Source organism: Maudiozyma barnettii (assembly GCF_903064755.1).
Source record: "Maudiozyma barnettii strain CLIB 1767 genome assembly, contig: KABA2_02, whole genome shotgun sequence".
Taxonomy (NCBI): Eukaryota; Fungi; Ascomycota; class Saccharomycetes; order Saccharomycetales; family Saccharomycetaceae; genus Maudiozyma; species Maudiozyma barnettii.
In genome coordinates this window covers 386,825-413,203 of record NW_024545239.1, presented here as the reverse complement: position 1 = coordinate 413,203, position 26,379 = coordinate 386,825, and the positions used below count along the sequence as shown (strand labels likewise).

The following is a 26,379-nucleotide window of genomic DNA, read 5'->3' as shown; positions in this document are numbered from 1 at the left end:
CCTCTTTAAGTAACAGTCAATTCAGTTGGTGAGTTCTATTATAATTTTAAAAATATATATATCTGAGATATTAATTGATAGAGGAGGAAAAGATCAAAACAGGATTCGTATGTTGTGCAAATAAAATATTTTTTGGTAATTAGTTCTATAGATTAGGAAAATAATAATATTAATATTTATTTTAAAAATATATATATATAAAACCAAGGAAAATATTATAAGAAAGTAATACACATATACCTAATCGTAATTGGGTAATGGATACACATCAATAATCATCTTTTGAAGTTTTCGAAGAACTTTCTTTGTATTTATATTAAAAAAAAAGTAAGGAGTCTTAATGGCACATCATGATCATTATACCTCCATCAACATCGACTTGAAGACTCGAAAAGGTGATCCTAAAAAAATAGAGATAACTTAAAACAAAAGAAAACTAGACAGAATATATCACCAGGTCGAGGCAAAAATAAAAAATAAAAAAAGAAAGCCCGAAGCAATTAAGAGCTAGACGTTGTTAGTTGTTATTTTGTACATGTGATTCTTTCCCCTTGTAAGTATTGTATCTTACACCAAAAAGGACAAGAAATAAGTGAAATAGCAGATGGTTTAAGATATTTATGTATATTCTTCAATTCTTCCGCGTATTCTTTTTTTGGTTCTGTCTATTTTAATAGTGGGCACCATGACAAGATGTGAACTATGGAAACAGGAGCGATTTTTACCTGTGGTGAAAAAGCATTGAGATGTCCTGGAAAAAACACTGAAGAACAATCAAGTTTTCTCTTTAGATAATATTGTTTATCGTGAGAATCGTAGGGAACTTCATAGCAATAATAATATTAAAAAGAAAGAAATAAAAAGTTTGATTGTTAAGGCATAAATATGTGCCTAGTCTAGTTTGTTGAGAAGTTGGTTACGTAACATCATGATGAATATCGTTAAGGGCCTCCTCTCTTTCTTGCTATTGTATTCAAGAGTGAAAATAACGAATATCTGCAGATAATACAAAGAAAATGTTTATTTTTATTATTTCTTTCAAGCGAAAGTTCCGTTTAGTTTTGTATTATGAACAGTTCGTGGTTATGTGAATTATAAAGAACAACAATAGCAGTAAATACCGACTCTTGTCATTTTTATTGTTACTATTATCATATTTTGTTTGTTTTTCTTACCAACAAGAAGAGCAAATATTGAAAACAGGAGAATCTATAATAAAAAATAGAAAATATTATTTCTCTCGCTGAAATATTAAGCCACTTTTCACATTTCATCCTTATCTCTCTATTCTCCGTATTGATGTACTCTACTAGCAGTAATAATGGGTACAATTCTCAATTACAGTTTCTATGGCCATTTCGTTCAATTTCTGAGTATAATATGTACAAGTGTGGGGAAAGAAGCTGCATTTGTCGGCTGCTCAATCTTCAATAATAAAAAATTTCAGGAGAGTTATTTTTCAATCAGATGATTCAACCGATGATGTCGATAAGGTTGATGATGGTGATGTTTCGGTATTTACAAAAATTATGCCGAATCTCCTTCTTCTTCATTTTCTTTTTCTTTTTCCCGCATCTACACTTAAATCATTTGATGTGGCAACGCCCGCTTCTTTGTCCACGGCTTTCTTTGAAAATAGTATTAAGGGAAAATCTAGAGAAGTCAAAACTAAAACCAAAAGTAACTCATAATAAATCTAGGTAAGACCAAGACAAGAAGGAGATATACAGGGAGTAAATCATTACACGACAAGAAAGAAAAGGAGGGCAAAGAAGAAACGAACTCATTAAGTTTCTGTAAAGTTTTTTGAGTACAAAGTTTCAATTCTTTTCCAGATTACTGAATCTGTATGGGAATGATAATATAGGCATTCTATTGCTATTGGAGTTAAATGAAAAGCTCATACAGCTTCATCTGTAAATACCTTGCTTTTCTTTCTCATGAGAATATCAATTTATACATTTGCTATTGTTATGCTTATTATTACAGTTTCAATTTGACTCTCCAGAACTAAGATGTTAGTACAATATGGTCTTAAAAACATTTTTGGTAATTTCTCCGTACGTTGATCTTCTTCGTTATTTTTGGAGAGAAATATTACTAAATTGATAGAGACCCCTGAAGGGAAAGAATAATAGTAAATATTATGTGAGGTATTAGGTTATTCCGTTCACAACAACTCTGTAGAGTATGTGTTTTTTTGTGTGAAAAGTACCGCATTGTTTTGTATATGATTCAATGCTGGTGACATAAGAAAACAGAAGGGAAAGGCCTCTAGATGTAGGCATCTCAAGCAGATCAATTTATGCTCACTACAAAATACAAATACAAATAAAATAAACAATATACAATAAGCAATAAACCTATTGGAAAGTAAAAGTTTAAGACACTTTCCACATTTAGTCAGATTGATACCATTTTGAGAGCTGTTGTTATCTTTTGTTGTCATTGTTTTTATTGAAACATTCTCCTGTTATCTAATTTTCACTCTTTTCTTTGATTTCTTTGTAGATGAATATACGGAGTTTTATAATATGTATCTTGTTATCGTTGAATGATTTTAAAAGATCGTGTAATAAATGATGCTTGGTAGAATATTACTACAAGAAATTGAGATAAGAGGAGAATTTTTTACTACGTTAATGCAGCTCAAACTTTATATGAGTAGTATTCACACCCTTTTTTTCTTTTTTTAATTAAAATTCCACGGACCATAAGAGTAGAGAGATTTTATAGATCTGTTTTAGAATATTTACATGAAATTCCTCGAATTTATCCTTTGATTATATTAATTGCTACAAAAAACTTCCCCTCTTTCCATATTTGGACTACATTATTCTTTTTTAGTATATTCTTAAAAAAATGTTAATTTTAATTAACTGCATCTTAGGTTGATGTTTTTATTATTTGTAATTCGAAGAAAGAATAAAAATGGGAAGGGGAGGGGAATTCTTCTTAATCTTCATTCTTCTTGTTTCTTGGGCCCACCGATAAACAAATATTACTGTGTTTAGGTATATGTCTTTTATTAAAGGAAAATTTATTAGGAAATAATTTTTGGTGATAAAATATATATACTCAACGAAATATCATAGATGTCACTATATTTTTTTAGCTTCATATTTTCCCTTATTTTCTTTATTTTAAGACACGTGGTGTCACACTTTTAAACGATTTTGAAGAAACGGTTACTTAAATATTCTTAATAAAATTGAGAGTATTTTGTATATAAATGATATACACTACATACGTGATTTACGGGTTCTCTTTGAACATGGGACAGTGATATTTTTTTGTTTTTGTTCATTATTCTGCTGATGTAGTATCAATCGATAGACCCCAAAATATTAATAAAACATCTTAATATTAGTAATAATAATAACAAGGTAATAATACCGTTGATTCTTTGATTGATATTTAATAGTTTTGATGTAGTTTTTTCCTAAAACTTCTATTTTCTAGATAATTAAGGTTATATATTAGTATTATCATTCCTATTTGATTTCTTAACGAATATATCGATGTATTATGACGTTTATCGCCTTTCATTTAATAGCATACATTGATGTCACCACTATTATGAGTTGTTTCTAATTAATTATTTAGTCCAATTAAAATATGCTTATTAATTTAGAATCAGTTTTTTTTGTTATATCAAGGTCAAAAAAAAAAAAGGTTACATGAAATAAGACATAAATCGATTATTACCACACCAACTCGATATTTTTTTAAGAAAATAACTTAAAAAGTTATTGTTAATAGTAATAATAATAATAATTATTGATGTTGGAAGAAAGAAGGTTTTACTGGTCTTAAATTTTCCTCGTGGTATTGTATTGTTAACCTCAACTTCAAGGCGTCCTTATAGAGAAATAGCTTATCGTTTAAAGTTTTATATAATAGGTTGTTGAAGTAAGGTTTTTCTAAAAAGGCATCCTATTATAATTGTCAAGATGACCTCATTCTCCTATATTTTTTTTAATTCTTCTTTTTGGAAAAAAACAAAAAAATTAAAGAAGTTTCATTTGTTAAAAATATCAAAGTGGCTAGCTATTGTTTGTTCCTTATCTAATTTTTTCAACCTGAAATAATACAATAGTGGAAGAATAGAAATATAGATGGTTACTAAAGTCATTTTGACGGATTTCTATTGTTCAGAAATTTTTTTGTTGGACCTAATATATTTTGGTCTTCCAGCTTTCTATTGTAGATATATATTTTTTTTTTGATTATATCTATTATCGTCATTATCGTGATCTAATCTCATTCGTCACCTTATCATTCTCTCTCTTCTATTTTTAATTTTTCAATTTCCTACTTTTGGGCATATAAATGTTTTATAACATAATCAAACTATTGGTAACGTATATAATTTCTATCTTTGTACCTCACTTTTCTCTTCAACATCACTTGAGAAAAGAGTCGCTCTTACCATTTGGTTGACTGATCAGTTAGTTTTTGACTTTTTTTCTATATGAAAAAAAACAATTTCATATAATTATAAATTAAAATAAATTCAAATGTGAGGTGTATGAATGTACATACATACCTATGGTTTCTACCATCGATTTTTTTAAATTACAGAATAACTATTGTAATAGAATGGACTGTTGATGTATAATTATTTTCAATTTCATTGGTTTGTTGAACAATCTCGTGTAGTAATAAATTTAGAATATTGAGATATAAACAAAAAGATATTCGGTTTGTTATTCCGAGAGAAAGATGATCCATACTATAATCCCATACCAATATGAATATATAAACAAATAAACAAATAATGCTCCATTTGCATTATTTTCATATCTAATTTATCTATTTCTAAAACAATAGTTTCTAAAGAAAATATATGCCACCTACGAATAATTTTATTGTCATATCTCCAAAAGTTTTGTTTTATTCTATTCTATTTATACATTTTCATAAAAAGAAATATTATTGTTTCATTAAGATCAGATATTAGCTAGGAGCGAAATAAATATTAAAGTGTTGATTGGTAATGATCAAAACAAACGTGTTTGATGTCATTTTCTTGTATAGTATACCTGTTCATTTGAGCTGAACTTTTTTAGAAGACCATCCAAATGACCTCTGTGATTATTTCATTTTTGGAAATCTATTGGTGTGTCATTTTACTATTTATCCGTTTCTTTGTATTGTTTCGATACCTCCAAGAGTGGTTGTGTTACGTTACTGTGTACCCATCCGCCATAAAACAATTGAACTTCCATATGTTACTACCACAAGTTATTTGTCTCAGGTTTCATCTACGACTTACTAAATATATTACTAAATATTTTTTTCATATTTTACAGTTAATGATAACCTCTTTATATTATGCAGCTAATTAGACCCATGCTATGTTTAGCAATTGGTATTATCAATCTTAAAATGTGTGACACTTTTTTTTCATAATGAGATAATGACTCGAGAAAGGTCGCACTTAGTCCTTTCTTCCTTTTTTTCGTTTTTTCCACGCTTGAACACTGCACCCGATCATTTTCGAGGTGAGATAAGGTATACTGGGATCTTCCAATGAAGGGACACAAGGAAGTTCTATTAAAAGGATTCAATTGAAGAAAGTTATTCTTAATAACTATCTGGTCGTAACTCTTCAGTATACAATCAGTCACTTCACATTTATCATACAATTATCAGCAGCTAGAAAGGCGACAAACTCAAACGGTACAGTACTCTTTTGCAACAGATTCATATTCCTTCTTTTTTTTTTGCTTTACACATATTACTTCATATACCATTGGGACAAACGTCTTTCTTCAATTCCATTTGTAAATATTTAGTTCCCTAAAAATATGATAGGTGGTTCTTTTGTTATATCATTACTTAGCGGTGCTGCTGCAGGTACATCTACTGATTTAGTATTTTTCCCAATTGATACTATAAAGACCAGATTGCAAGCCAAAGGTGGGTTTTTTAAGAATGGTGGATATCACAATATCTATAGAGGTGTTGGAAGTGCCATAGTGGCATCAGCACCTGGTGCATCTTTATTTTTTGTTACATATGATACAATGAAGATTCATTCGAAGCCATATATTAATAGAATAGTTGGTAAAAATAGTTCAGAACAACTCGTGGATACATTGACACATATGTTTGCGTCGACTTTGGGTGAGATTTCTGCATGTCTTGTAAGGGTACCAGCTGAAGTCATTAAACAACGTACTCAAACAAGTACCTCTCATTCATCATACCAAACATTAAAGATTATCTTACAAAACTCTAATGGAGAAGGAATTCGAAAAAATCTATATAGGGGATGGTCAACTACTATTATGCGTGAGATACCATTCACTTGTATACAATTTCCATTATATGAATATATGAAGAAAAGATGGAAAACTGCGGAAGGTTCTGAAATTTTGTTACCATGGAAAGGTGCCATTTGTGGTTCAATTGCCGGTGGTATTGCAGCAGCAGTTACGACACCTTTAGATTTTCTTAAGACAAGAATAATGTTGCACACAACGTCCGAACGTACCGGAGCCATGGTACGTACAATATTAAAAGAAGAAGGTCCATTAGTATTTTTTAGTGGTATTGGTCCAAGAACTATGTGGATTAGTGCAGGAGGAGCAATCTTCCTTGGAGTTTATGAGTCAGTACATTATATGTTGTCCTCAAAAGAAGAGGGTAATATGAAATTACAGTAAATAAGAAGTGTATTCAGTCTCCTTTTTGTAAATGAAATATCGCATGTTTTTTTTTATTATGAATAATTATATATTTTGTTCTAATCGGATGAAATTCGGTAAACTAACGTTACGTTTTTTCGATTATCTAACAAAACGAAGAAACTTTTTAGAATTATTTAGTTATTTTAGTCTTGTTAACAATGGTAAGCATCATCATGATATTACTCAAAGTAAATGAGTGTGTCATGGATTTCCTTTAGTATTTAGTGAAGTATATCCCCGTTGGAAGGCTATCTACAGTGTCGTGCAACATGATTTTGACCGTCCCTTATTTTAACTTTCATCTAATTTGACAGCTGAAACTCTTTTAATGCGTGAATAAGTAAGTAAAGGCGCACCAGTATGAAAATATATGTAAATTTTTTTAACGGGCAAACAAAACAAAGCAAAGCAAAGCAAATGGAAAGAGAAAAATTAATAATTTGGTTTCGGGTTAGGCAGAAGTAAGAAGGCCAACAACACAAGGAAAGTGAAAAACTTAACTTAATTGAACATTTATACATGAACCCAAACTTTTAGAAGAGGATCATTTTATACAGGATATTAAGCTAGATCAATATTATCCGATATATTTGCATTAATCTTTCTCGAAGCTTTTTTTTGCATCTTTCTTTTCTGATCAGAGACACTTACTTTGAATTTTTGCTAGATTAACGTAATTACAAAATTATACCCTCAAATATGTCAGGTACAGAGAGAGATTCCGAATACGTAAGTACCATATAGATAATGTTTGCATGGTAATTCTGGTATGAAACCCAAAGAGGCTGCTTTTTTTGCATTTTTTTTTGGGAGACCATATTGGTTTAAAATGCATTCTATTGCAATGTTGTTCAAGTCATTTTTCTTTTTTCCAAAATACGAGGGCTCTGCTAATGTATTAACTGTTTGATGACCTTTACTTTGTCTTCAATAGGCTTGTAAAGGTAATCAAATCTTTTTTTTTACATTTGATGGAGTAAGATTAATTACACTTACTACATAAATCCCTATAATAAATTTGGTAATTGACATGGATATCTTTTATTTCTTTTTTGAATGAATTTGTTTATACTAATACTGCTTTTTTTCTGATTTGAAATTATATTCGTTAACCTTTTATTTTCTTTGTATTATAATACAAAAAGTAAGATACAAAGATAACAAACAATTTTTTCATCTCATTTTTTATTTTACTATTTTCAATTTAGAATAACAGAGGTAGATCAAGATCACCTGTACGTCGTCATAATCACAATGACAACTACGATAACAATGATTCCAACAATAACGACAACAGAAACTCATATGGTGGTGATAGAAGGAATAACAATAATAATAATGGCGGTGGTAGAAGAAGAAGACAAGATAATAACGACTCATATCGTGGTTCGAGATATAATAATGGAAACGAAAGTCGTGGAAGATTTAATGATAACGAAAACAGAAATAATAACAGTAATAGTAGATATGGAGGCCGTGATGATTATGGTAGAGGCCGTTCCAATTCAGGTTATGAAAACGATAGAAGAAATAGTAGATTCACACAGAAAGGTGACTATGGCCCAGTACTAGCTAGAGAATTAGATAGTACGTACGACGAAAAAGTGAACAGAAACTATGCTAATAGTATCTTTGTTGGGAATCTAACTTATGATTGTACCCCTGACGACTTGAGAGATTTTTTCTCTTCTGTGGGGGAAGTTGTTCGTGCTGATATCATTACTTCAAGAGGTCATCATAGAGGAATGGGTACTGTGGAATATACTAATCCACAGGATGTCGATGAAGCAATTCGGAAGTTCGATAGCTCGGAATTTATGAATCGTCCAATCTTTGTAAGACAAGATAATCCACCACCAGAAAGTAATCGTGATCGTAACGGTGGAAGAAATAATCAACAAAGAAGACAACCAGAAGAAAGATCTCAATACCAACAACAACAACAACAAAATCCAAGACAAAGGCAAAGATTACCATCATTTGAAGTCATCATTAATAATTTACCTCGTTCAATAAACTGGCAAGCCCTAAAGGATATGTTTAAAGAATGTGGTAATGTCACAAGAGCTGATGTAGAGTTGGATAGTAACGGTTATTCTACTGGTGTAGGTAAAGTTATTCTAACGAAACAAGCAGATTTAGACGATGCAATTAAACGTTATAATGGTTACCAAATTGAAGGTAGTGTTCTAAGTGTTGTGCCAGGTAGAGCATCTGGTCCTGTATCTGAAATTCACAACAGATATGATAATACTACTACTACCACCGCCACTACCAATGGTAATAGTAACAATCATACATCAGCGTCATCATTTAGCGCTGATGGATACGAAGCAAACGGTCCACGTAGTAACTTTATCTTCTGTAGCAACTTACCGGAATCTACAGACAGAAAGGATTTATATGATTTATTTGAAACTATGGGTAAGTTGACTAACGCCGAGTTGAAGAGAGGTGCTAATAATGAACCTACAGGGATTGCTGTTGTGGAATATGAAAACATCGATGATGCAGATGTTTGCGTAGAAAGATTAGATAAATACAATTATGGTGGCTGTGACTTGGGTATTTCTTATGCTGTTAAAAGATAATAGGAAAAAATAATAATAGATGACCACCATTATAATCATTTACATATACTAAATTGAAGATGATGATAATTCATATGATTTTCTTTATTTTTACTGGCTGTCATTTCAAGATCTAATATCGTGTGTATTATATAAATGATAAGAAGAAAAATTATTGTTAGATTTAAAGAAGCAAATCCAAAGTGAAAGAAGGGTATTTAATCAAAAAGATAAAAATGTGTTCAATGATTTTGTGTCATTTATTACGTTTATAAGAAATCCTTTGATCTATTTAGTTTAAGCCTTTTGAATGGTAACTTCAAACTTGTAATTTGGGAATTAACTTTCATTTCTCTAGAAATAATAAATACGAGGATAGTTAATAATCAATATATCTTACTTTAAATATAAATGTGACTAAACAAACAGTTTCATATGTGGTAAATTCAATAGGTGTGCAATAACAGAACTGTTCTTCATGACTATTTCTGCATTAGTTATTTCATTTGCGCTATACGATGAACAACGGTTCATTTTCTGTCGTATATTATGAATGGCATACGAACGCCAAAGAAAAAAAAAACAGATTCAAGAACCTATGTCAAAAAGCAAGGCAAGATAAATAACGATAGAAATATCATGAAGTTGAGCCATACGAAACCAAGTTTACAAATATACGAATGTTACGATCCTTATAGCCACATATATATATATTTTTTTGTGTAATATTCTTACCAGTATGCAATGCATATCTCGTATTGACGAAACTTAAATAAAAATATGTGCAGATAGTAACTATGATATAGCGATGTATACGGCACTATAGCCACACATTACCCCAGTTAATCGAACTGTTTTCTCGCATTTTAAGTATATTTTTTCTTATTTTTGTTCTGACCCTTGGAATATGGCTTAGCCTCAATATTCACATATATTTCATCTACTAGTAATTCAAATGTGCAATATCAACAATAGAAACATCACGACAAAAACATCATATACTACTCTAATAAACTCAGTAAACTTTACGTCTATTGTCCTATCACCCCCAAGTTGACGGACTTGAAGACGAAGCCTTATGCTGAAAGATCAAGACGAGAACACAAAATTCTTTATCTTTTCCTAAATATGTGATAATAACACTTAGGAATCCATACTATAAACCCTATATATTCTCTTTTTATTATAATAATTATTTTTTGAGTTGAATTCTTATACTCATAAAATATTGATGTACCCCTCAGACACAAGTTTAACATAGTTAATTATATATTATCCGGCCTTTTATTACTATATCATTATGTAATCGAACATTTTTGCATTACGTACGAGAGGAGCACCCGTTACAAAGAAATACCTGTACTGTTGTGATATAAAACCAAACTCAAAAAGTATGGCAGTAGGAATATTTAAGTGGTTAAGACTAATATAGAAATATTACCACATTTACTTGACTGTTTGCTTGATTAGGTGTGTCTATATCGACCTATACGTTGTCTCTCCGTATATCAATAATAATCGTCATCAGCTTCATCGACTTCTCTGTTCCATTGTGGACTCAAACGAGACGGAAGGAGCGGGAAATATTTGAAAAAAGAGGAAATTTATTTAAAATTCTGTTGTTTGTACGAAACATTCTGTGGAAGGTGATGACTTAATGAGAAACAAATAATTTAAATGGTCGCTATTTCAAGCCAACAAGAAATCAAAAAAATGAAATTATTGGAAAAAAAAGTCCTCAAGGGCCAGTGCTGACTATTTTTTATTTAATTTTGTTATATAAGTCATTTGTCATCTAAGCAGAAAACTATCACATTTCCTCTCTTCCCTCAATCCAATTCGTTTAGTATTCTTTGTCAGAAATTTTATTCAATTCTTTTTAAGTATTTTTATATATAATAATCTTTTATTGATAAATTGGGTTAACAAATACAAACAAAGGACCAAACAATAATTACACAACTGCAAATCATAATAACAATGGCTATAGAAATTTTGCATTTAAAACTTATATTTTGGGGCTTACTTGCCGTGGTAGTAGTATACTTAGTAGTGAGTAGGAGAGATGGGTTATCATATAAATTCCAAGAGATTAACACAAGAGTAAGGAGTCTGGGTGGATCTACTGATCTAAATAGTTCCTTTAGAGATGACTTAGAGAGCGGATTACACTCATCGAATTTTGATATAATAAGTCACAATGGAGATGATTCTAGAGCTGGTTTGGATGATGAATCAAAGAAATTGATAAGAGATATAATGGTTTCGGAAAATGTCAGCTTTGATAAAGCTAGATTGATTTTCACTGAAAGGAAGTTCGGTGATAATGACATTGCATCTGATGGTACACCTTTAGATCCCAAAGCTGTTACATTTTCAAGTTAACTCTTGAAATTTACGATTACAATATAATGAATTAATGTTCACGTCATACATTCTGAAATTACTAAAACTTTTATTAATGATAAAGTACAATTTTTTTTTTAAACTATCAAAATGTTAGTAATGAATGACAATTGATTTTACTATTAATTACATTGTTCATCATATTAAATATCATACCAAAAAAAAAACGGTTTATAAAAAATGGCAAGCATAATAATCCCTGATTCTATACTACCATTAGTACCATTACGAATACTACCACTTTTAATGACATTGATGATAATAATAATAACAAAAACATGATAGCACAAGAAATGGAGACATTACAATCTGTTTGAAGGAATAATTCAGCAACAGTAAAAGTGAAGTGCCATTAAAAACTTTTAAACTCTGTTAAATGGATTAGCTGTTGATTCATTGGGTTTTTAACTCTTCTTACACTTGAAAGACTAATCAAAATTCCGTTACGGATTTAAAACAACAAAACTAATATATGCATAGATTTAACTAATTCATATCCATCAATCAATATGCCTCATAAATATTTCCTCCTGTCACATATTTAGTTTATTGAAACTATTTTTTCTACAATTAATACTCATATACACCTATAGAGGCACTTCACACACACACGCACACACGCACACATACATACATACATACATACATACATACATACATACACATACTACTTAAATATACACATGAGACTTACCATTTCGGTAATTAAATTGTATAATATGTTGTTAAGGTTAGACTCCTTTTTATTTTTCAAATGTTGGAATATTTTAAATAAACTCAATTATATGGTATACGCCTCTAAATACCAATCTATCTTATATACATGAATTCGAAATAGATAATAGCTTCTAATATATATACATTGGGTGTAATCACAATTTGCTTAAGAAAGCCTTTTTATCCCTTTTGATGACATCAATCTTGCTTGTCTCATAATTAAACCTCTTGATAACCACACTCTTACCCTTAGCACCAGCCTTTTCTCCAGCTTGTACCTGCTCAACTTTACTTACTACTTCTGAAAGAACTGGTTTCAGATACACTCTACGTAAATGTACCTCATCTGATAATGTCAAAAATGTACTGGCATCCTTGAATAGATCTTTTAACTTTTTAACATCCTTCTTTGTAGATAAATTGTTGTGAACTTCATCTAGTGATTTAATTAAGTTCTCTCTGGCATCTATTTTATCGTTTTCCGTCATAAATGACCCTAATTCAAACTTGTTACTAAATGAAATAGATGAATTTAGCAATGCTGTGGTGGAACAAATCTCTTCTAATTTGGCAACTCTGGAATCCTTATTCACACCCTCTTTCTCAGCCTTCAACTGGTATTCCATTTCGATATATCTTTTGGAATAGAACTGCGCATCTCCTAATAAGAACCCATTTCTTAAACTACTTCTCAAACGAACGAGGTAGTCAGTAGCTAAGTTTGTATCCTCCACCTTTATTTTCAATTTTTTTAGCAATTTTTCATAACTCTTTTTTAAGGCAGCTCTCTTTTCACTACGACTCTCTATTTCAGCTTTTATACTGTCAGAAGCTAGAAACTCCTTTCTAGGTAATGCGCCCTCTTCTTTTTGGGCAGCTTTTGCATTGTCAAGTAGCGTATGGCCAAATCTCCTTTGAGTAGGATCAAAATGATTCGTCGGTAGGGTTGCATCCTTATTCAATGCAATACCTATAAACTTTCTCTTTGGATGGAATGGATCTAAATAGTATCTAACAAAACCAGGTTCCAGTGCAAACAAGGTATGGTCCTTCCCAACACCAACGTATTCACCAGGGAAGAATTTAGTCCCACGCTGACGCATGATAATTTGACCAGTCTTTACTTCTTGCCCATTATATTTCTTTGGACCCAGTCGACGACCTGCAGAATCCTTCATCGAGGTACGAGAACCTGCAGCTTTCTTAGTTGCTGTACGAATTTGGGTAAATAGAAACCCAGTCTTGTTCAGCTGGAATGGGATAATTCCATTTAACATAGTTCTAGTATTATATATTATACAGATATGGTTTTAAAACGTTTAACTTAATTTTCTTTTAAATATAGCTATTGGTTTTAAATAGTATGTCTTAACCTCTAACAAGGTTATATTTATCCTTATAAACTAAACATTCTCTTACCGTGGTTTAGCTTAAACTTTCACATATATTTTACGCAAATCGGCTTCTCCCGAATGAAAACCAGAATGAAGTTCGTACAACATGATTTTATTCCAGAACGCAGAAAGTTTGTGACTTAAGTAAACCTGTTGAACAACTTCTAAGTGAAAAGAATATCTTTGTTTTAACAGCATAATATCACAACTGAATGGGATACACCTTCATCTATTTATTTGACGTTAATGGTAATTGTTTTGGAAAACTAAGTAAAAATTAGAGAGGGAGATGTGAAAATTGGAAACAAATATTTTTTATTAACAGCATGTCTGTCATTTAAATTAAAGTAAGTAGATAGTGTATGATATAAAAGATATATTTATATCATACACTATGAAACAGTATTCGTATGTATGACTTGATTTCTTAAAAACTTTAAAGAGAAAATATATTTTATTCTAGTGTCAAGTTAATCTGCCTTTATAATAAATACGAAACGACTGTTATCATTTTTGCACTCTGTAGAAGAATTGACGTCCACCCAACTGGAAATATCTATTAAACTCTGATAAATTCAATTAATTAAACTCCTAAATGTGCTCTCACTAGTGTTTGTGCTGTTTTCGGATAAGGAATTTAATATAAGGTGATACAGTATTTCCTTTCATAAAACAGAATATGTGGTGCCAATTGAAAAATTGAGGTTATTCAATAACTCAAAAATGAAAGAATCGGTCTAGATTTTATAAATATACAAGATATGCCTTTTTTAATTCTTCTTAAAAACATCCAAGTGTTAAGAATTTCAGTTGCTTTAATTTGTAGACTACTAATCTTAGTTACTATATACAAAACTACAAACTTCATAAATAGTTGGGACAAACTACCATATTTACTTAATAATGAGTTGTAGTTTAATGCACTTAATTCATGTAAAATTGTCTTTCCTATCTTTTACTAATAATTAAATCATTCAATTATTAAACCACCAAAGCTCTATTAGATCCCTTTACTATTCAAAAGACGCCATTCTTAAAAAAAATATTGCTGATCCGAAATTCTGAATTCATTATAATATTTATTTTACTTTTTCGGATAGCGTATACAATAAAAATAATAAAGTTTTATTAAATTTTACTATTATTTTTCTTTATATCACGTGATAATAACATTAACAAATTATTTCTGAAAGGATTCTCTTGTGTTTAAATATATATTTATAACTAGCCCAATACTTCTTAGTTGACACATTTCTTTGAATTGATCAATATATTGGTAGAAACCCTAATATTTTAGCTAATATCATAAGATGACTTTCAAGATCATCCATAATGAAAGATAATTAAAAATAAAGGTATTACATCTCGCTTATAGTCATGATACAATGCTATATTTTGATAATTATTTAACATTAATAGAAGATATCTGGATATATGCAGTACCAATAGCAGCCTAAAGGGAAATTCAACTTGATATTCGTTATGTATAGCATTATTTATTGGAAGGCGCCGTTTATTGGTAAAAAAGAACTATATATCCCAAGAAAATGTTACGCAGATCTATTAATTAAAATTATTCTTTTGTGCCACGAAAAGAATGTATCATGGTAAGATATTGGGTGCTAATTGCACATACCTTCCATGGAAGGAGAGTCTGCCAAAAAGAGGTCTTTATTATTATTCATTTCTCACAAGGTACGGAACTACTACCAACTGCTTTGAACAAGTTATGATCAGTATCTTCATCAAAGGTTTGAGAAATTAATGACTCATGAGTTACATTTCTAAAGAGATTTCATGAGTCTCTCAAAGTTTTACTTTATATTAAGTATATTGTCTTCCTTTACCTCTATTTTACACATGTTATGGTTTGCGATTGCTATTATATTGCGTTTTTCCATAGAATTCGAAAATTTTGATCTGTTCTATTAAATCAAAGAGAGGCGTAGTGATTTTGTCTCGCCTTTATTATCTAAAACTGCAACGCTCGAAAGAAAAAATCCCGAAAATAAACAAATTGTTATTTTGATCGAAGACAGCAATACATATAAAGTAATACAAAAGGTTAGTCTTACTAAAAGTTCTTTAAACCAATTGATAAAACAGTTTTAATTATCTCAATTACTATCTAAGATATCGATACAAGAGAACCGAAATGGATTTTACGGATGATGATGGATTAGGCTCAGGCTCGAGCTCTAACCCTGTAATGAACTACTACCTAAAGGCTAAAGCTCACTACCAATTTTATATGGATAAAGTCACACCTCATACAAAAGAAAGATGGATCGGTTTGACAGTAATGGTTGCTCTTTTCGTTTTGCGTATTATTATATCTCAAGGATGGTATGTTGTTTGTTATGCTTTGGGTATCTATCTATTGAGTCAGTTTCTGGCATTTTTAACGCCAAAATTTGATATGACCATCCAACAAGACGAGGCAAATCAAGAGTTAGAGGCAGGAGAGAGAGCAGATGAATTCCGTCCATTTATTAGAAGATTACCAGAATTTAAATTTTGGCACAACGCCTTCAGAGCAACAGCAGCATCTCTATTGGCTACTTTATTCTCCATTTTTGATATTCCTGTGTATTGGCCAATTCTTTTGATGTATTTCATCCTGTTATTCTTGTTAACTATGAAAAGACAAATCCAACACATGGTTGAATACAAATATATCCCACTTGATATTGGTAAAAAGAAATATAACTCCCAAAAATAATGAACTGATATACTATTGAGTGTGACAAAGATATTCGGCAATTTAACAATAACTTATAACAATTTATAATTGTGTAAAATTACGTACTAAGTACTCCATCAAACTTTTTATAAATCTTTTTTTTAGTTTCACATAAACATCGTTAATACAAAATTTTCGAGACTTCTCCTAATACTTAAGTAATACAATCAAGAGCGAAGCTAACTAATATGAAAATCTTGAAGTGGTTAATCTCCTTGTTCAAGAGATAGAGTAGTACGAGCCTTCAAAATGGTTAAAAATAAGGAGAAAGTTATATTTCAAAAAACTTATACTTATACTTAAAGAAAAACCCACATGCACCATTGGACCTACCAAGTGAATTGAGAGTCGTTACACTACAACCATTCTTTGAATAAATGGATATATATATACTTCACGAAAAGAACATTATCGTCTCTTAGCCGCCAGATAAAAATAATATTTCGAAAACGAATCAGAAAAGACTCAGTAGACCTTCATAATAGATGAATTTCTGACAAATATATATATCGGTTAGTAACCCTGAGATGTTCAAATTTCTTATTTATTGATTGATTTGCTGGTCTCACACAACAACTACTGTAGGCATTCTGCTCCAAATTACCCATATTTTTAAACACTGAAAAATATTGAAAATGAGAAAAAATAAAATAGAAAAATAAGAACCTAACTAAATATAAAATAATGAAAAACTTCATTACACGAAAAACCAAAGCAACACCTGTCCTTGTATTAACTTGAAAGTTAGTAATTTACAAGTTAATTTATAGATATTATCATCAACATCAAAGAACTAAGACATCAATGAAGATATTAAAGTTAGAAGAGGGGTCAATTAATAAGGAAAGTGCTGTGATATCCCTTCTCCCAGAAGATAAAGAAGATTTATTTACCTTGTATCAAATTATCGACGAAGAAGATGAATTGATTTTTAAGAAGAAATTTTCATCCAGGAAAGATGAGGATTCGAAGAAGACAAATACAGACTTAGTTTTGCTTAAGATCCAAGTAGTATCAAGTGAATTTGATATTAATGATGAATTTCTGAGATATAAAGGTAAGACTGTTACAGACGATACTGGAAGGGCCAACGCCGAAGTTCCTGTTGGGAAATTTATAAGTTTTACAGTGAATTACTCTTATCCATTTACACTTATTAAAGAATCCTTTGATAAGCACACACGTCAGTTATTGAATGAAGCTTGCAATCCAGAAGGTAAGTCGGATACAGCAGCAGTGGTGTTACAAGAAGGGATTGCCCATGTTTGTATTTTAACACCGTCATCTACCATCCTAAAGCAGAAAATAGAATATAGTCTACCTAAGAAAAAACGTGGTACTGATATTATGAAATATGATGAAAAGACTGAAAAGTTCTACAAAGGTATATATGCGGCTATGAATAAGTACTTTGATTTTGAGAAGTTGAAAATGGTAATTCTGTGCTCTCCTGGGTTTTATGCAAAGACTTTAATGGGTAAAGTTTTAGAATATGCAAAGGAAGAACGTAATGGTGCAATTTTGAATAACAGTTCAAGATTTCTGGTTGCTCATTGTTCTACTGGTTACATGCAAGGTATTAACGAAGTATTGAAGGATCCAGCATACACTTCAAACTTAAGTGATACCAAGTACTCTAAGGAGGCAGTCGTAATGGATGATTTCCTAAAACACTTGGATGATGATGATTATAAATCTTGGTACGGTGAAGAAGAGATTTTCAAAGCAGCCGAGTTAGGTGCCATTTCCTCATTGCTGATCACTGATACCAAATTGCATTCTGGGAATGTGAAGGGTAGGAAAAAGTATCTTGATATGATGGATTCAGTCGAACGTAATGGTGGTACAGTATACACATTCAGTACATTACATGATTCTGGGGAAGAATTGGAAAAGTTGACAGGTATCGCATGTATTTTAAAGTATCCATTACCAGATCTTGATGAAGATGTAGTGGATTTCGATTGATAATAATTTTGGGTACTACCAAATGTTCACTATCAGGCCTGGAGCTATTTATTTATTCTGTATATATATATATATATGCCTATACATATACCACTTGTAACTTATTTAAGAGAAATGATTTTAAGTCATTTTTGGAAACAGCATGTTTTCGTGAAGTTGTTATTTCTAGTTTTTTAATTCTTTTTTAAGCAAAAAATATTTATAAGTGTTTTATATAATTTAAAAGTGTGAGGTAGAGATAATAATAAATAAAATAAAATGCCTGCATACATTAATTATTATTCCAGACAAACAGCGACTAAGACTAATACCAATTTGATTTAGTTTCAAGGGATAGTATGTTTTGAAAAAGGAACATAACAAATTTCTTATTTATCCAAGGCTAAAATCAAAGCAACTCTACTTGGAATATAAACTTGAATAAAGTTTCTTCTGTTATTCCATTCCAAATCAGTAGTGAAAAACTTTGAATTTTCATCAATTCTATCTTGACCACCAAACTCAATACGATCAGTATTTAAGACAATCTTATAAGAACCAGCTTGATCGACCCCAATTCTATAATCTGAGAAACTATTAGTTGGATGGAAGTTAAAGATAAACAATAGTCCATTACGTTCAAATGCAATAACTTTATCGACTTCATGTTTTAAAGAGACATAAGCTTGTGGAGTGTTTAGCCATTGATGTTTCATTTCACAATGTTGCATAGCACTGTCAAAATCATTTAGAAATTTGTAACGTAATAGATTATCGTCGATCAAATTGAATTGTCTACGAGCGTAATGATAAGAATCATTATTATTAATATTTGGGAAATCTAACCATTCTGGATGACCAAATTCATTACCTTCGAAATTCAAATAAGCTTCCCCACCAAGAGAATGAGTTAGTAATCTAATCATTTTATGAAGAGCAATACCACGATCAATTACAGGAATTGATTCCTTAAGAACTGTCATATCTGTATACATTGCAGCATCCATTAACCAAAATGCTAAAGTTTTATCACCAACAAGAGCTTGATCATGAGATTCAGCATAAGCGACCACTTTTTCAGCGTATCTTCTATTAATTAGAGTATGAACAATGAAACCCATATCCCAATCTTCATCTTTTTTCTCTTTTAATAATTTAATCCACATATCAGGTAAAGCCATTGCTAATCTATAATCAAACCCAGCCCCACCAATATTACGTGGTAGACAAAGAGTTGGATAACCTGAGACATCTTCTGCAATAGTAACAGCTTGATCAGGTAGTAATTCATGAACTAAATCGTTAGCTAACATTAAATAAGCTAAAGCTTCATGATCTACACCAGATCTTTCCTTTGATAAATATTCATTATAATCACCACTAAATGCACCACCTGCACCAACACCATGATGTAAATATAACATTGAAGTAACACCATCGAATCTAAAACCATCGAATTGATAAATATCAATATAAAAAGCTAAATTAGCTAAAAGGAATCTCTGAACTTCAAAATTACCATAATTAAATAATCTTGAATCCCATAAAGGATGTTCACCTCTACCACTTGAAATAGAATGAAAATATTGATGATCAGAACCATCGAATCTATTTAAACCATCTTCTACATTTTTGGAAGCATGACTGTGAACGACATCTAATAAGACTAAGATACCCATACCATGAGCAGTATCAATTAATTCTTTTAAATCTTCTGGTGTACCATAACGAGAACTAATTGCAAAAAAATTTGTTACTTGATAACCAAATGAAGCATAATAAGCATGTTCCATAATTGCCATTAATTGAATAGCGTCATAACCTAAATATTTAATTCTTGGTAAAACATTTTTAGTAAATTCTTTATAAGTAGCTACTTTTGGTTCTGGTGAAGAAATACCAACATGAGCCTCATAAATTCTTAAAGAATCTTTTGATAAATTAAATTTTGGTCTATTATTTTTAAATTTATATTGATTTGATGGATTCCAAAATCTACCTTCATAAGTTGGACCGAATTGTTTTTGAGTATCTTTATCTGGTTGAGTTGTTCTTGTAATCCATGCAGGTAATCTATAAATATCAGAACCATCTTCTAAAACAAATCTAACTTTAATTTTAGAATCATGTTTAATTGCAAAATCATTAGTAGTTGAATCCTTTGGAATTATAATTGAAAAATTACCAAATTCATCTTTATCTTTTAATTCATGAGATTCAGGATTCCAATTATTAAATTCACCAACTAAGAAAGCTTTTTTAGCATTTGGTGCCCATTCTTTATAAAAAATTTCTTTTGTATTTTGATTAACATGTAAACCATAAGATTTATAAGAATTTCTTGCAAATTGTGATAAACTTTGAATTGAACCATCTTTAGTAGCATGTTTAATATCATATTGCCATTTATCAGCTAAATATCTTCTTTCAGAAAGAACTTGAGCATAGGGTTCTAACCATGGATCAATATCTACTGCACCTTTAACATTTTCTGGAATATTAGACATAATTAGTAGGAATAATATATATATATATATAATATGAATAGGGAGATAAAATAATTAAAACGTAACGTCTAATGATGTTTATCTTTATTTGTCCTTGGCTGATAAATTGAACTAAATTTTTTTTCTGTTGTAAAAAGAGTAAATAAGAAAGAAAAAAGAACGAACAAAAAGTAAAATAAGCTTGCAGTATTTATATAAATAATAATAGTAATAATATATATTTTCCTTATTTAATATAAATTGCTGGTTGCATTTAAATATATATTATATATAAATACATGAAAATAAAAAACAACCAAAACAGAGAGAAAGTTAGTTATTTTATCTGCAAGTTCTACAAGTTCTTCAAGTAGCGCAACCTCTTTCCCTATTCAACATTTAATGAAACATGTCAAACGAGATAGATTAATTTAAAGTTAAATAGTGGGGCGTGTAAAAGAATAGTAGAAAGATGTTTAAGAATGATAGATATAGGAGGGGTTCAAGTTAATTTATGTTGTTGTTGTTGTTGTTCAACCTTCTACCTTCACCTTTAATTTCTTTAATTTCTTTAAAGTGATAACTAATGATATCTGTATAGTAGTAGTACTTGTAGTACTACTACTACTATATGCACTTTTAAGGGGTTGGGAGTGGGTATTTTTCTGGAGTTGCCAGAGGGAAAATGCTAGTGAAGTGAAGTGGGGGAGGGGACGGGGACGGGGGGCTAACACATGCTATATTAAAATAGTACTGCAACCCGTGGTAGTAAATACCACTATATGTTTTTGTTTTTGTTTTTGTTTTTGTTTTTTGCTGCTGGGAAATTGCTTGCAGATATTATAAACACACGCATAAATAACTAAGAAACCTCCGTATGTGTGTCCAATCTGTGGTAAAGATATATAAATTTAAGGGGGGAGGAGAGCGGGAAAGAGAGAGAGACAGCGAGAGAGCGGGCGAGAAGGAGAAAAAGATAATAGACGAGTGGCGGAAAGCAACGCGTGGTGGGTGTGGTGGTGGTAGTTCAGTGGTGGTAGTGAATGGTTATAGGGAAAAATAGACCCGGAACAGAACTAATATGATTTGATTTGATTTGATTGAAATAAAGCCTTCAAAGATATAGATATAATACTATCACTAGCACTTACTCAATAGTTTAATATTTTATAATATTAAACTATTACCGGTTGAACTATGATAAAAGCCGCCGTAACATTACAGAACTTTCCGTCATTTTTCTCTACTGTAATCTTATAATAAATATGTGATTAAGATAAGCAATGTTTGGCGGTAAAAATTTACTAAAAATCTAAATAATTGTAGATTTGAATCGTTGTGTAAGATGGTCGATTGACTACATGTAGTTCTTAACTGACATATAAACCTAAATCAAGGTTTATTCACACACACACACATATATATATATATATATATATATATATTGCTAGGATAATGAATGAAAATAAACAGGCAAGTTATAATATGTATGTATCTTGTCATTATTTATTCTATATTAATATTTCAAAGAAATTGGTTATATGACGAATTTGTAAATGTATGAAGAGAGGTATGGGAGAGTAAATTAATAATTGGTTATGCTGAGGTTATTTATATGTGTGCGTGTGTAATAATTTGATAAAAATGTAGAAATTATGAATATTTGTTTCTAAAATAATAATAGTAGTAGTATCTTTTTTTTTTCACTATGTCTTCATATCTTCTTCTTCATCTTCTTCATCTTCATCACTTAATTCAATATCACTCAAATCAGATAATTCTGCATCATCCATCTCTTCTTTTTCTTCTTCTTCTTCGTCATCTTCTTCTATATCTTCTTCATTTACTACAACATGTACATTATCACTAATAACATCTTCATCTGAACTCATATTATCTGAATCACCAAACATTGCAGTATATTTACTGTCTGTAGCATATTTATCAATATATTCTTTTATCTTTTCTTCATATAATTGTTTATCTCTTAATTGTAAAGTAGCTGCTTCATTATTTAATGGATCACTACCATTTGGTTCTTTCAATAAGCCAGGTATCATCCATTCAACAATATTAATTAAATCATATAATGGTGACCATGTTGAATTAATAACATCTAAACATATCGATCCTGACGCAACATCAATATTTGGATGGAATATCTTATTAACAAATCCAATACTTGGAGATTTATACGGATAATTATCAGGTAATTCAACATGTAATCTCCAGAAACCACCTTCATATGGCGTGTCCTTTGGCCCTTTTAATTTAATATAAAATTCTTGCATATTATCATTAATTAATTGAACATCATGATTACTCATTAAAAGCTTCATTACATCCGTTTCGATTCGTCTCTTTGGATTTCCACTCATTTTCTTTAAATAATTTGTATGTCGTATGTTTTTACTATTAGTTAGTTGTTGCTATTATTAATTCTCTTGCTTTCTTTTTAATTTCCTCTTATTATATTAGTAAGTTTCCTTTCATATAGAGCTTTCTATAAATATATATTTGTAAAAAAAGGGTTACGATAAGATTTTTTGGTTCTCTTTTTTTTTAAAAAAAATAAATACATATATATAGATGAATGAATGAAAACAAACAGTGTAAAAAGTATACGAATAGTATCATGAGCATATTCAAGATAACCAACATAGTATCGATACAAGGATGTACAATGTGATAATAGGTAGATAGAGTGGTATAAAGGTAAAGTTCAGGCAGCGCGGAAGTTAAGCTTGACTAATAATATAAAGAAATTAGCTAGAGTTTATATATAATTAATTAACTGTAAAGTAATGATAATATATACAGTTAGCATATATTATATGAACGTTGGCTAGTGCAACCTTTCACTTGTGTTTTTAGATTACCCTGAGTGTACAGACTTTAAACTCCTCAGAAGTTGTGGTAAGTTAGCCGTATTTCGGTGGTTGAAGAAGGGAGGAGAAGAGGTATTTTTTTTAAAAACATTCAAAGGCTAATAAAGGTAAAGACATATACATGAATATACCATTAATAAAATATCTGGTTGTTCCCATTATTCATTTGGTTATTATATAGTTTGTTATCATTAAGGTAAACTATCAAAATATGACGATAAATAGTAAGGTATAATATTGCTATACGATAAAAAGTTATTCTCAATATGTGGAACCGACGTATAATTACAATCTCTCATATACCTACTAAAATAATAGATGCCTCCAGAGTATAACAACGATTAGTTTTCTTTACTTTTTCATTCCCAATCAATAGGAATTATACTTTTGGTTTAAGATGTTTCGGTTTTATATTAAGAACATATTATTTTTGATTAGCAAAAATAATTCACCCTTTTTATTGTTAAATTTTTGAATTGGTCGTAAACTATCATAAACCAAAACCAAAATAAAATAAAAATATGGTACATTGATCACATTAGCTGAATTATAACCAGTACTCAACCAAATGGTTGTACCAACCTATCATTAAATGACTTATTTCTTGCAATAAGATCTTCGTAAAAGATATCAGGGACTCGATACGTATATTTGGGTAAGCCGTCAACACAAATGTGTGATATGGTCCTACTTTGGTGACCGATGACTTTTAGAGTTATTCTTCTTATGTTTGTATAAAGCTTTTTATCTTTTCTGTCTTTTTATCCTTTTTGTTCTTTTTGTGCTTTTTCCCTTTATCATTCTTTTTTATATATGAAGCCACCACTTGCTCAGCTGTTAAGTAATGCACAGTTTTCAGATGTTTAACAAGACGATCATCTCTCTTGAACCTTTTAGCAATACAAGCAGGACATCCGTATGGTCTTTTCCCAGAATGTAAGCATCTGTTGTGTCTTTTTCTATGTGCTAAACTATGACACATTCTTGAACAATGCCTACACTTCCAAAACCTCATTTGCTTGATATCAATTTTTTCTCGTCCATTGTTTATCATTTTTCAATATACATAGTTTTTTGACCTTTATCTTTGTGATAATCTTCCTACTTCATTTCGTTGTGAAGCTTCTTCAGAATCATCTTGTATTTATCATATTCCCCTTTTTTCGATTCTTTATTAAGGCTAGCATATTTTTTATTTATTTATTTCTCTATGAGTAATATTTAATAACAAATCTGTAAACTATTAATAGATGTTCACGATATGTTTAATAAAGCCACACCAAAAGATAAAATATTTTGACATTACTGTAGTCAAATAATACCTTGAAAAACATAAATAATTTGGGCGTGTGGCGTAGTTGGTAGCGCGCTCCCTTAGCATGGGAGAGGTCTTGGGTTCGATTCCCAACTCGTCCAATTAATTTTTTTTAAGTTTCTCCTAGTAGGTTCTATGAAAGAATTATATTTGCTTAAGAGAGAATTTATTTATATTTTTGTCGATTTAGTATATTTTTAAAAAAAAACTCAGAAAATAGTAGGGAATTAGCTATATATAGCATCTAAATAAATATATTTAAAATATTTAAAATTTATTAAGTTGCAAAACCTAATGTACAAATATCCAAGTTTTTCATTTGATTTAATAAATTTTCAATATTTCTATCCAAAGTACCATCAATGTAATGATTCCTCAATTGTGGATCGATATATTGTTGAACTTGAGATAACTTTGTATAAGATTCTGTACTAAACCTATATTGAATCTTCACCAGAGCTTCAAATGATGGCTCGAAATATGGTACTCTTAATTGAATCAATTGTGGAAGTTCTTGTTTCAATTGATTATTAAGAGATTCATAAATTTCTTTGCTTAGTTGTAATTCTTTTTCACATGTTGGTAATTTATTGACATCCTTTGACGGTTTATCGGTCAATCTTCTTACTTTAGCCTTTGCAGCCTCATAATCGTTTCTTTTATGGTGTCTTTTCACAATGGCTTCATCAATTTCTTTAAAATATCTTTCAAATTTTAAACTTGGATTCATTACTGTTTCAATATATGGTTCATCTAAACGTTTCATCACTTGAGAATCAAGATCCTGGACAATCTGTAAATAAGATTCATTAGCATTCTGATGAGACGAGCCTTTAGTTGTTGAATCCACATCATTATTTAAATTTTGAAGAACTTCAGCAATCTTTAATTGTGATGATGATACGATTCTAAAGGAATCCAAATAACCCTTTGATTCAGTGACCAATTGTTGACAATTTTTCTTTAATGTACCATATTTTCTTTCTTCCAATTCAAAATCTTTGTCATTAATTTTATCAATATCTTTAATGATCACTGTATTACTTGCTCTATGAACAGCTTTTTTAAAACCACCCCAACTCATACTTATATTGTTGAACTACGCACTCTCCACTTCTTAAGTTCAGATATTCGATAAATATATAAAAGTATAAAAATGAGTACTCATAATCTCCAATTTAAATATATATATATATATATATATATATATATATA

General features: G+C 30.3%; 10 protein-coding genes and 1 non-coding gene across 11 annotated transcripts; 6 read left to right on the top strand and 5 right to left on the bottom strand.

Moving 5' to 3' along the window:
* Positions 1–5,813: 5,813 nt before the first annotated feature.
* Positions 5,814–6,674, top strand: PET8 (Pet8p; the record flags this gene model as incomplete). Its single annotated transcript, XM_041548885.1, has 1 exon — positions 5,814–6,674. The coding sequence occupies one exon, from the start codon at positions 5,814–5,816 to the stop codon at positions 6,672–6,674; it is 861 nt and encodes a 286-aa protein (XP_041404819.1).
* Positions 6,675–7,397: 723 nt separating this feature from the next.
* Positions 7,398–9,289, top strand: HRB1 (mRNA-binding protein; the record flags this gene model as incomplete). The annotated part of the gene is made up of 2 exons (XM_041548884.1): positions 7,398–7,427; positions 7,907–9,289. 2 exons carry the CDS (start codon positions 7,398–7,400, stop codon positions 9,287–9,289), a joined length of 1,413 nt encoding a protein of 470 aa, XP_041404818.1.
* Positions 9,290–11,248: 1,959 nt separating this feature from the next.
* KABA2_02S04246 (uncharacterized protein) lies at positions 11,249–11,653 on the top strand (the record flags this gene model as incomplete). Its single annotated transcript, XM_041548883.1, has 1 exon — positions 11,249–11,653. The coding sequence occupies one exon, from the start codon at positions 11,249–11,251 to the stop codon at positions 11,651–11,653; it is 405 nt and encodes a 134-aa protein (XP_041404817.1).
* An 893-nt stretch (positions 11,654–12,546) lies between these two features.
* Positions 12,547–13,668, bottom strand: MRP7 (mitochondrial 54S ribosomal protein bL27m; the record flags this gene model as incomplete). The annotated part of the gene is made up of 1 exon (XM_041548882.1): positions 12,547–13,668. One exon carries the CDS (start codon positions 13,666–13,668, stop codon positions 12,547–12,549), a length of 1,122 nt encoding a protein of 373 aa, XP_041404816.1.
* Positions 13,669–15,940: 2,272 nt separating this feature from the next.
* On the top strand, positions 15,941–16,507 carry RER1 (protein retrieval receptor; the record flags this gene model as incomplete). The annotated part of the gene is made up of 1 exon (XM_041548881.1): positions 15,941–16,507. The coding sequence occupies one exon, from the start codon at positions 15,941–15,943 to the stop codon at positions 16,505–16,507; it is 567 nt and encodes a 188-aa protein (XP_041404815.1).
* An 825-nt stretch (positions 16,508–17,332) lies between these two features.
* DOM34 (ribosome dissociation factor DOM34) lies at positions 17,333–18,496 on the top strand (the record flags this gene model as incomplete). The annotated part of the gene is made up of 1 exon (XM_041548880.1): positions 17,333–18,496. One exon carries the CDS (start codon positions 17,333–17,335, stop codon positions 18,494–18,496), a length of 1,164 nt encoding a protein of 387 aa, XP_041404814.1.
* A 368-nt stretch (positions 18,497–18,864) lies between these two features.
* On the bottom strand, positions 18,865–20,982 carry GLC3 (1,4-alpha-glucan branching enzyme; the record flags this gene model as incomplete). Its single annotated transcript, XM_041548879.1, has 1 exon — positions 18,865–20,982. The coding sequence occupies one exon, from the start codon at positions 20,980–20,982 to the stop codon at positions 18,865–18,867; it is 2,118 nt and encodes a 705-aa protein (XP_041404813.1).
* A 1,685-nt stretch (positions 20,983–22,667) lies between these two features.
* UBC8 (E2 ubiquitin-conjugating protein UBC8) lies at positions 22,668–23,339 on the bottom strand (the record flags this gene model as incomplete). The annotated part of the gene is made up of 1 exon (XM_041548878.1): positions 22,668–23,339. The coding sequence occupies one exon, from the start codon at positions 23,337–23,339 to the stop codon at positions 22,668–22,670; it is 672 nt and encodes a 223-aa protein (XP_041404812.1).
* Positions 23,340–24,573: 1,234 nt separating this feature from the next.
* On the bottom strand, positions 24,574–24,903 carry KABA2_02S04114 (uncharacterized protein; the record flags this gene model as incomplete). Its single annotated transcript, XM_041548877.1, has 1 exon — positions 24,574–24,903. One exon carries the CDS (start codon positions 24,901–24,903, stop codon positions 24,574–24,576), a length of 330 nt encoding a protein of 109 aa, XP_041404811.1.
* Positions 24,904–25,192: 289 nt separating this feature from the next.
* Positions 25,193–25,265, top strand: KABA2_02S04092. The gene has a single exon. It is a non-coding gene; the product is annotated as a tRNA-Ala (tRNA).
* Positions 25,266–25,441: 176 nt separating this feature from the next.
* On the bottom strand, positions 25,442–26,248 carry KABA2_02S04070 (uncharacterized protein; the record flags this gene model as incomplete). The annotated part of the gene is made up of 1 exon (XM_041548876.1): positions 25,442–26,248. The coding sequence occupies one exon, from the start codon at positions 26,246–26,248 to the stop codon at positions 25,442–25,444; it is 807 nt and encodes a 268-aa protein (XP_041404810.1).
* Between the last annotated feature and the right edge of the window lie 131 nt (positions 26,249–26,379).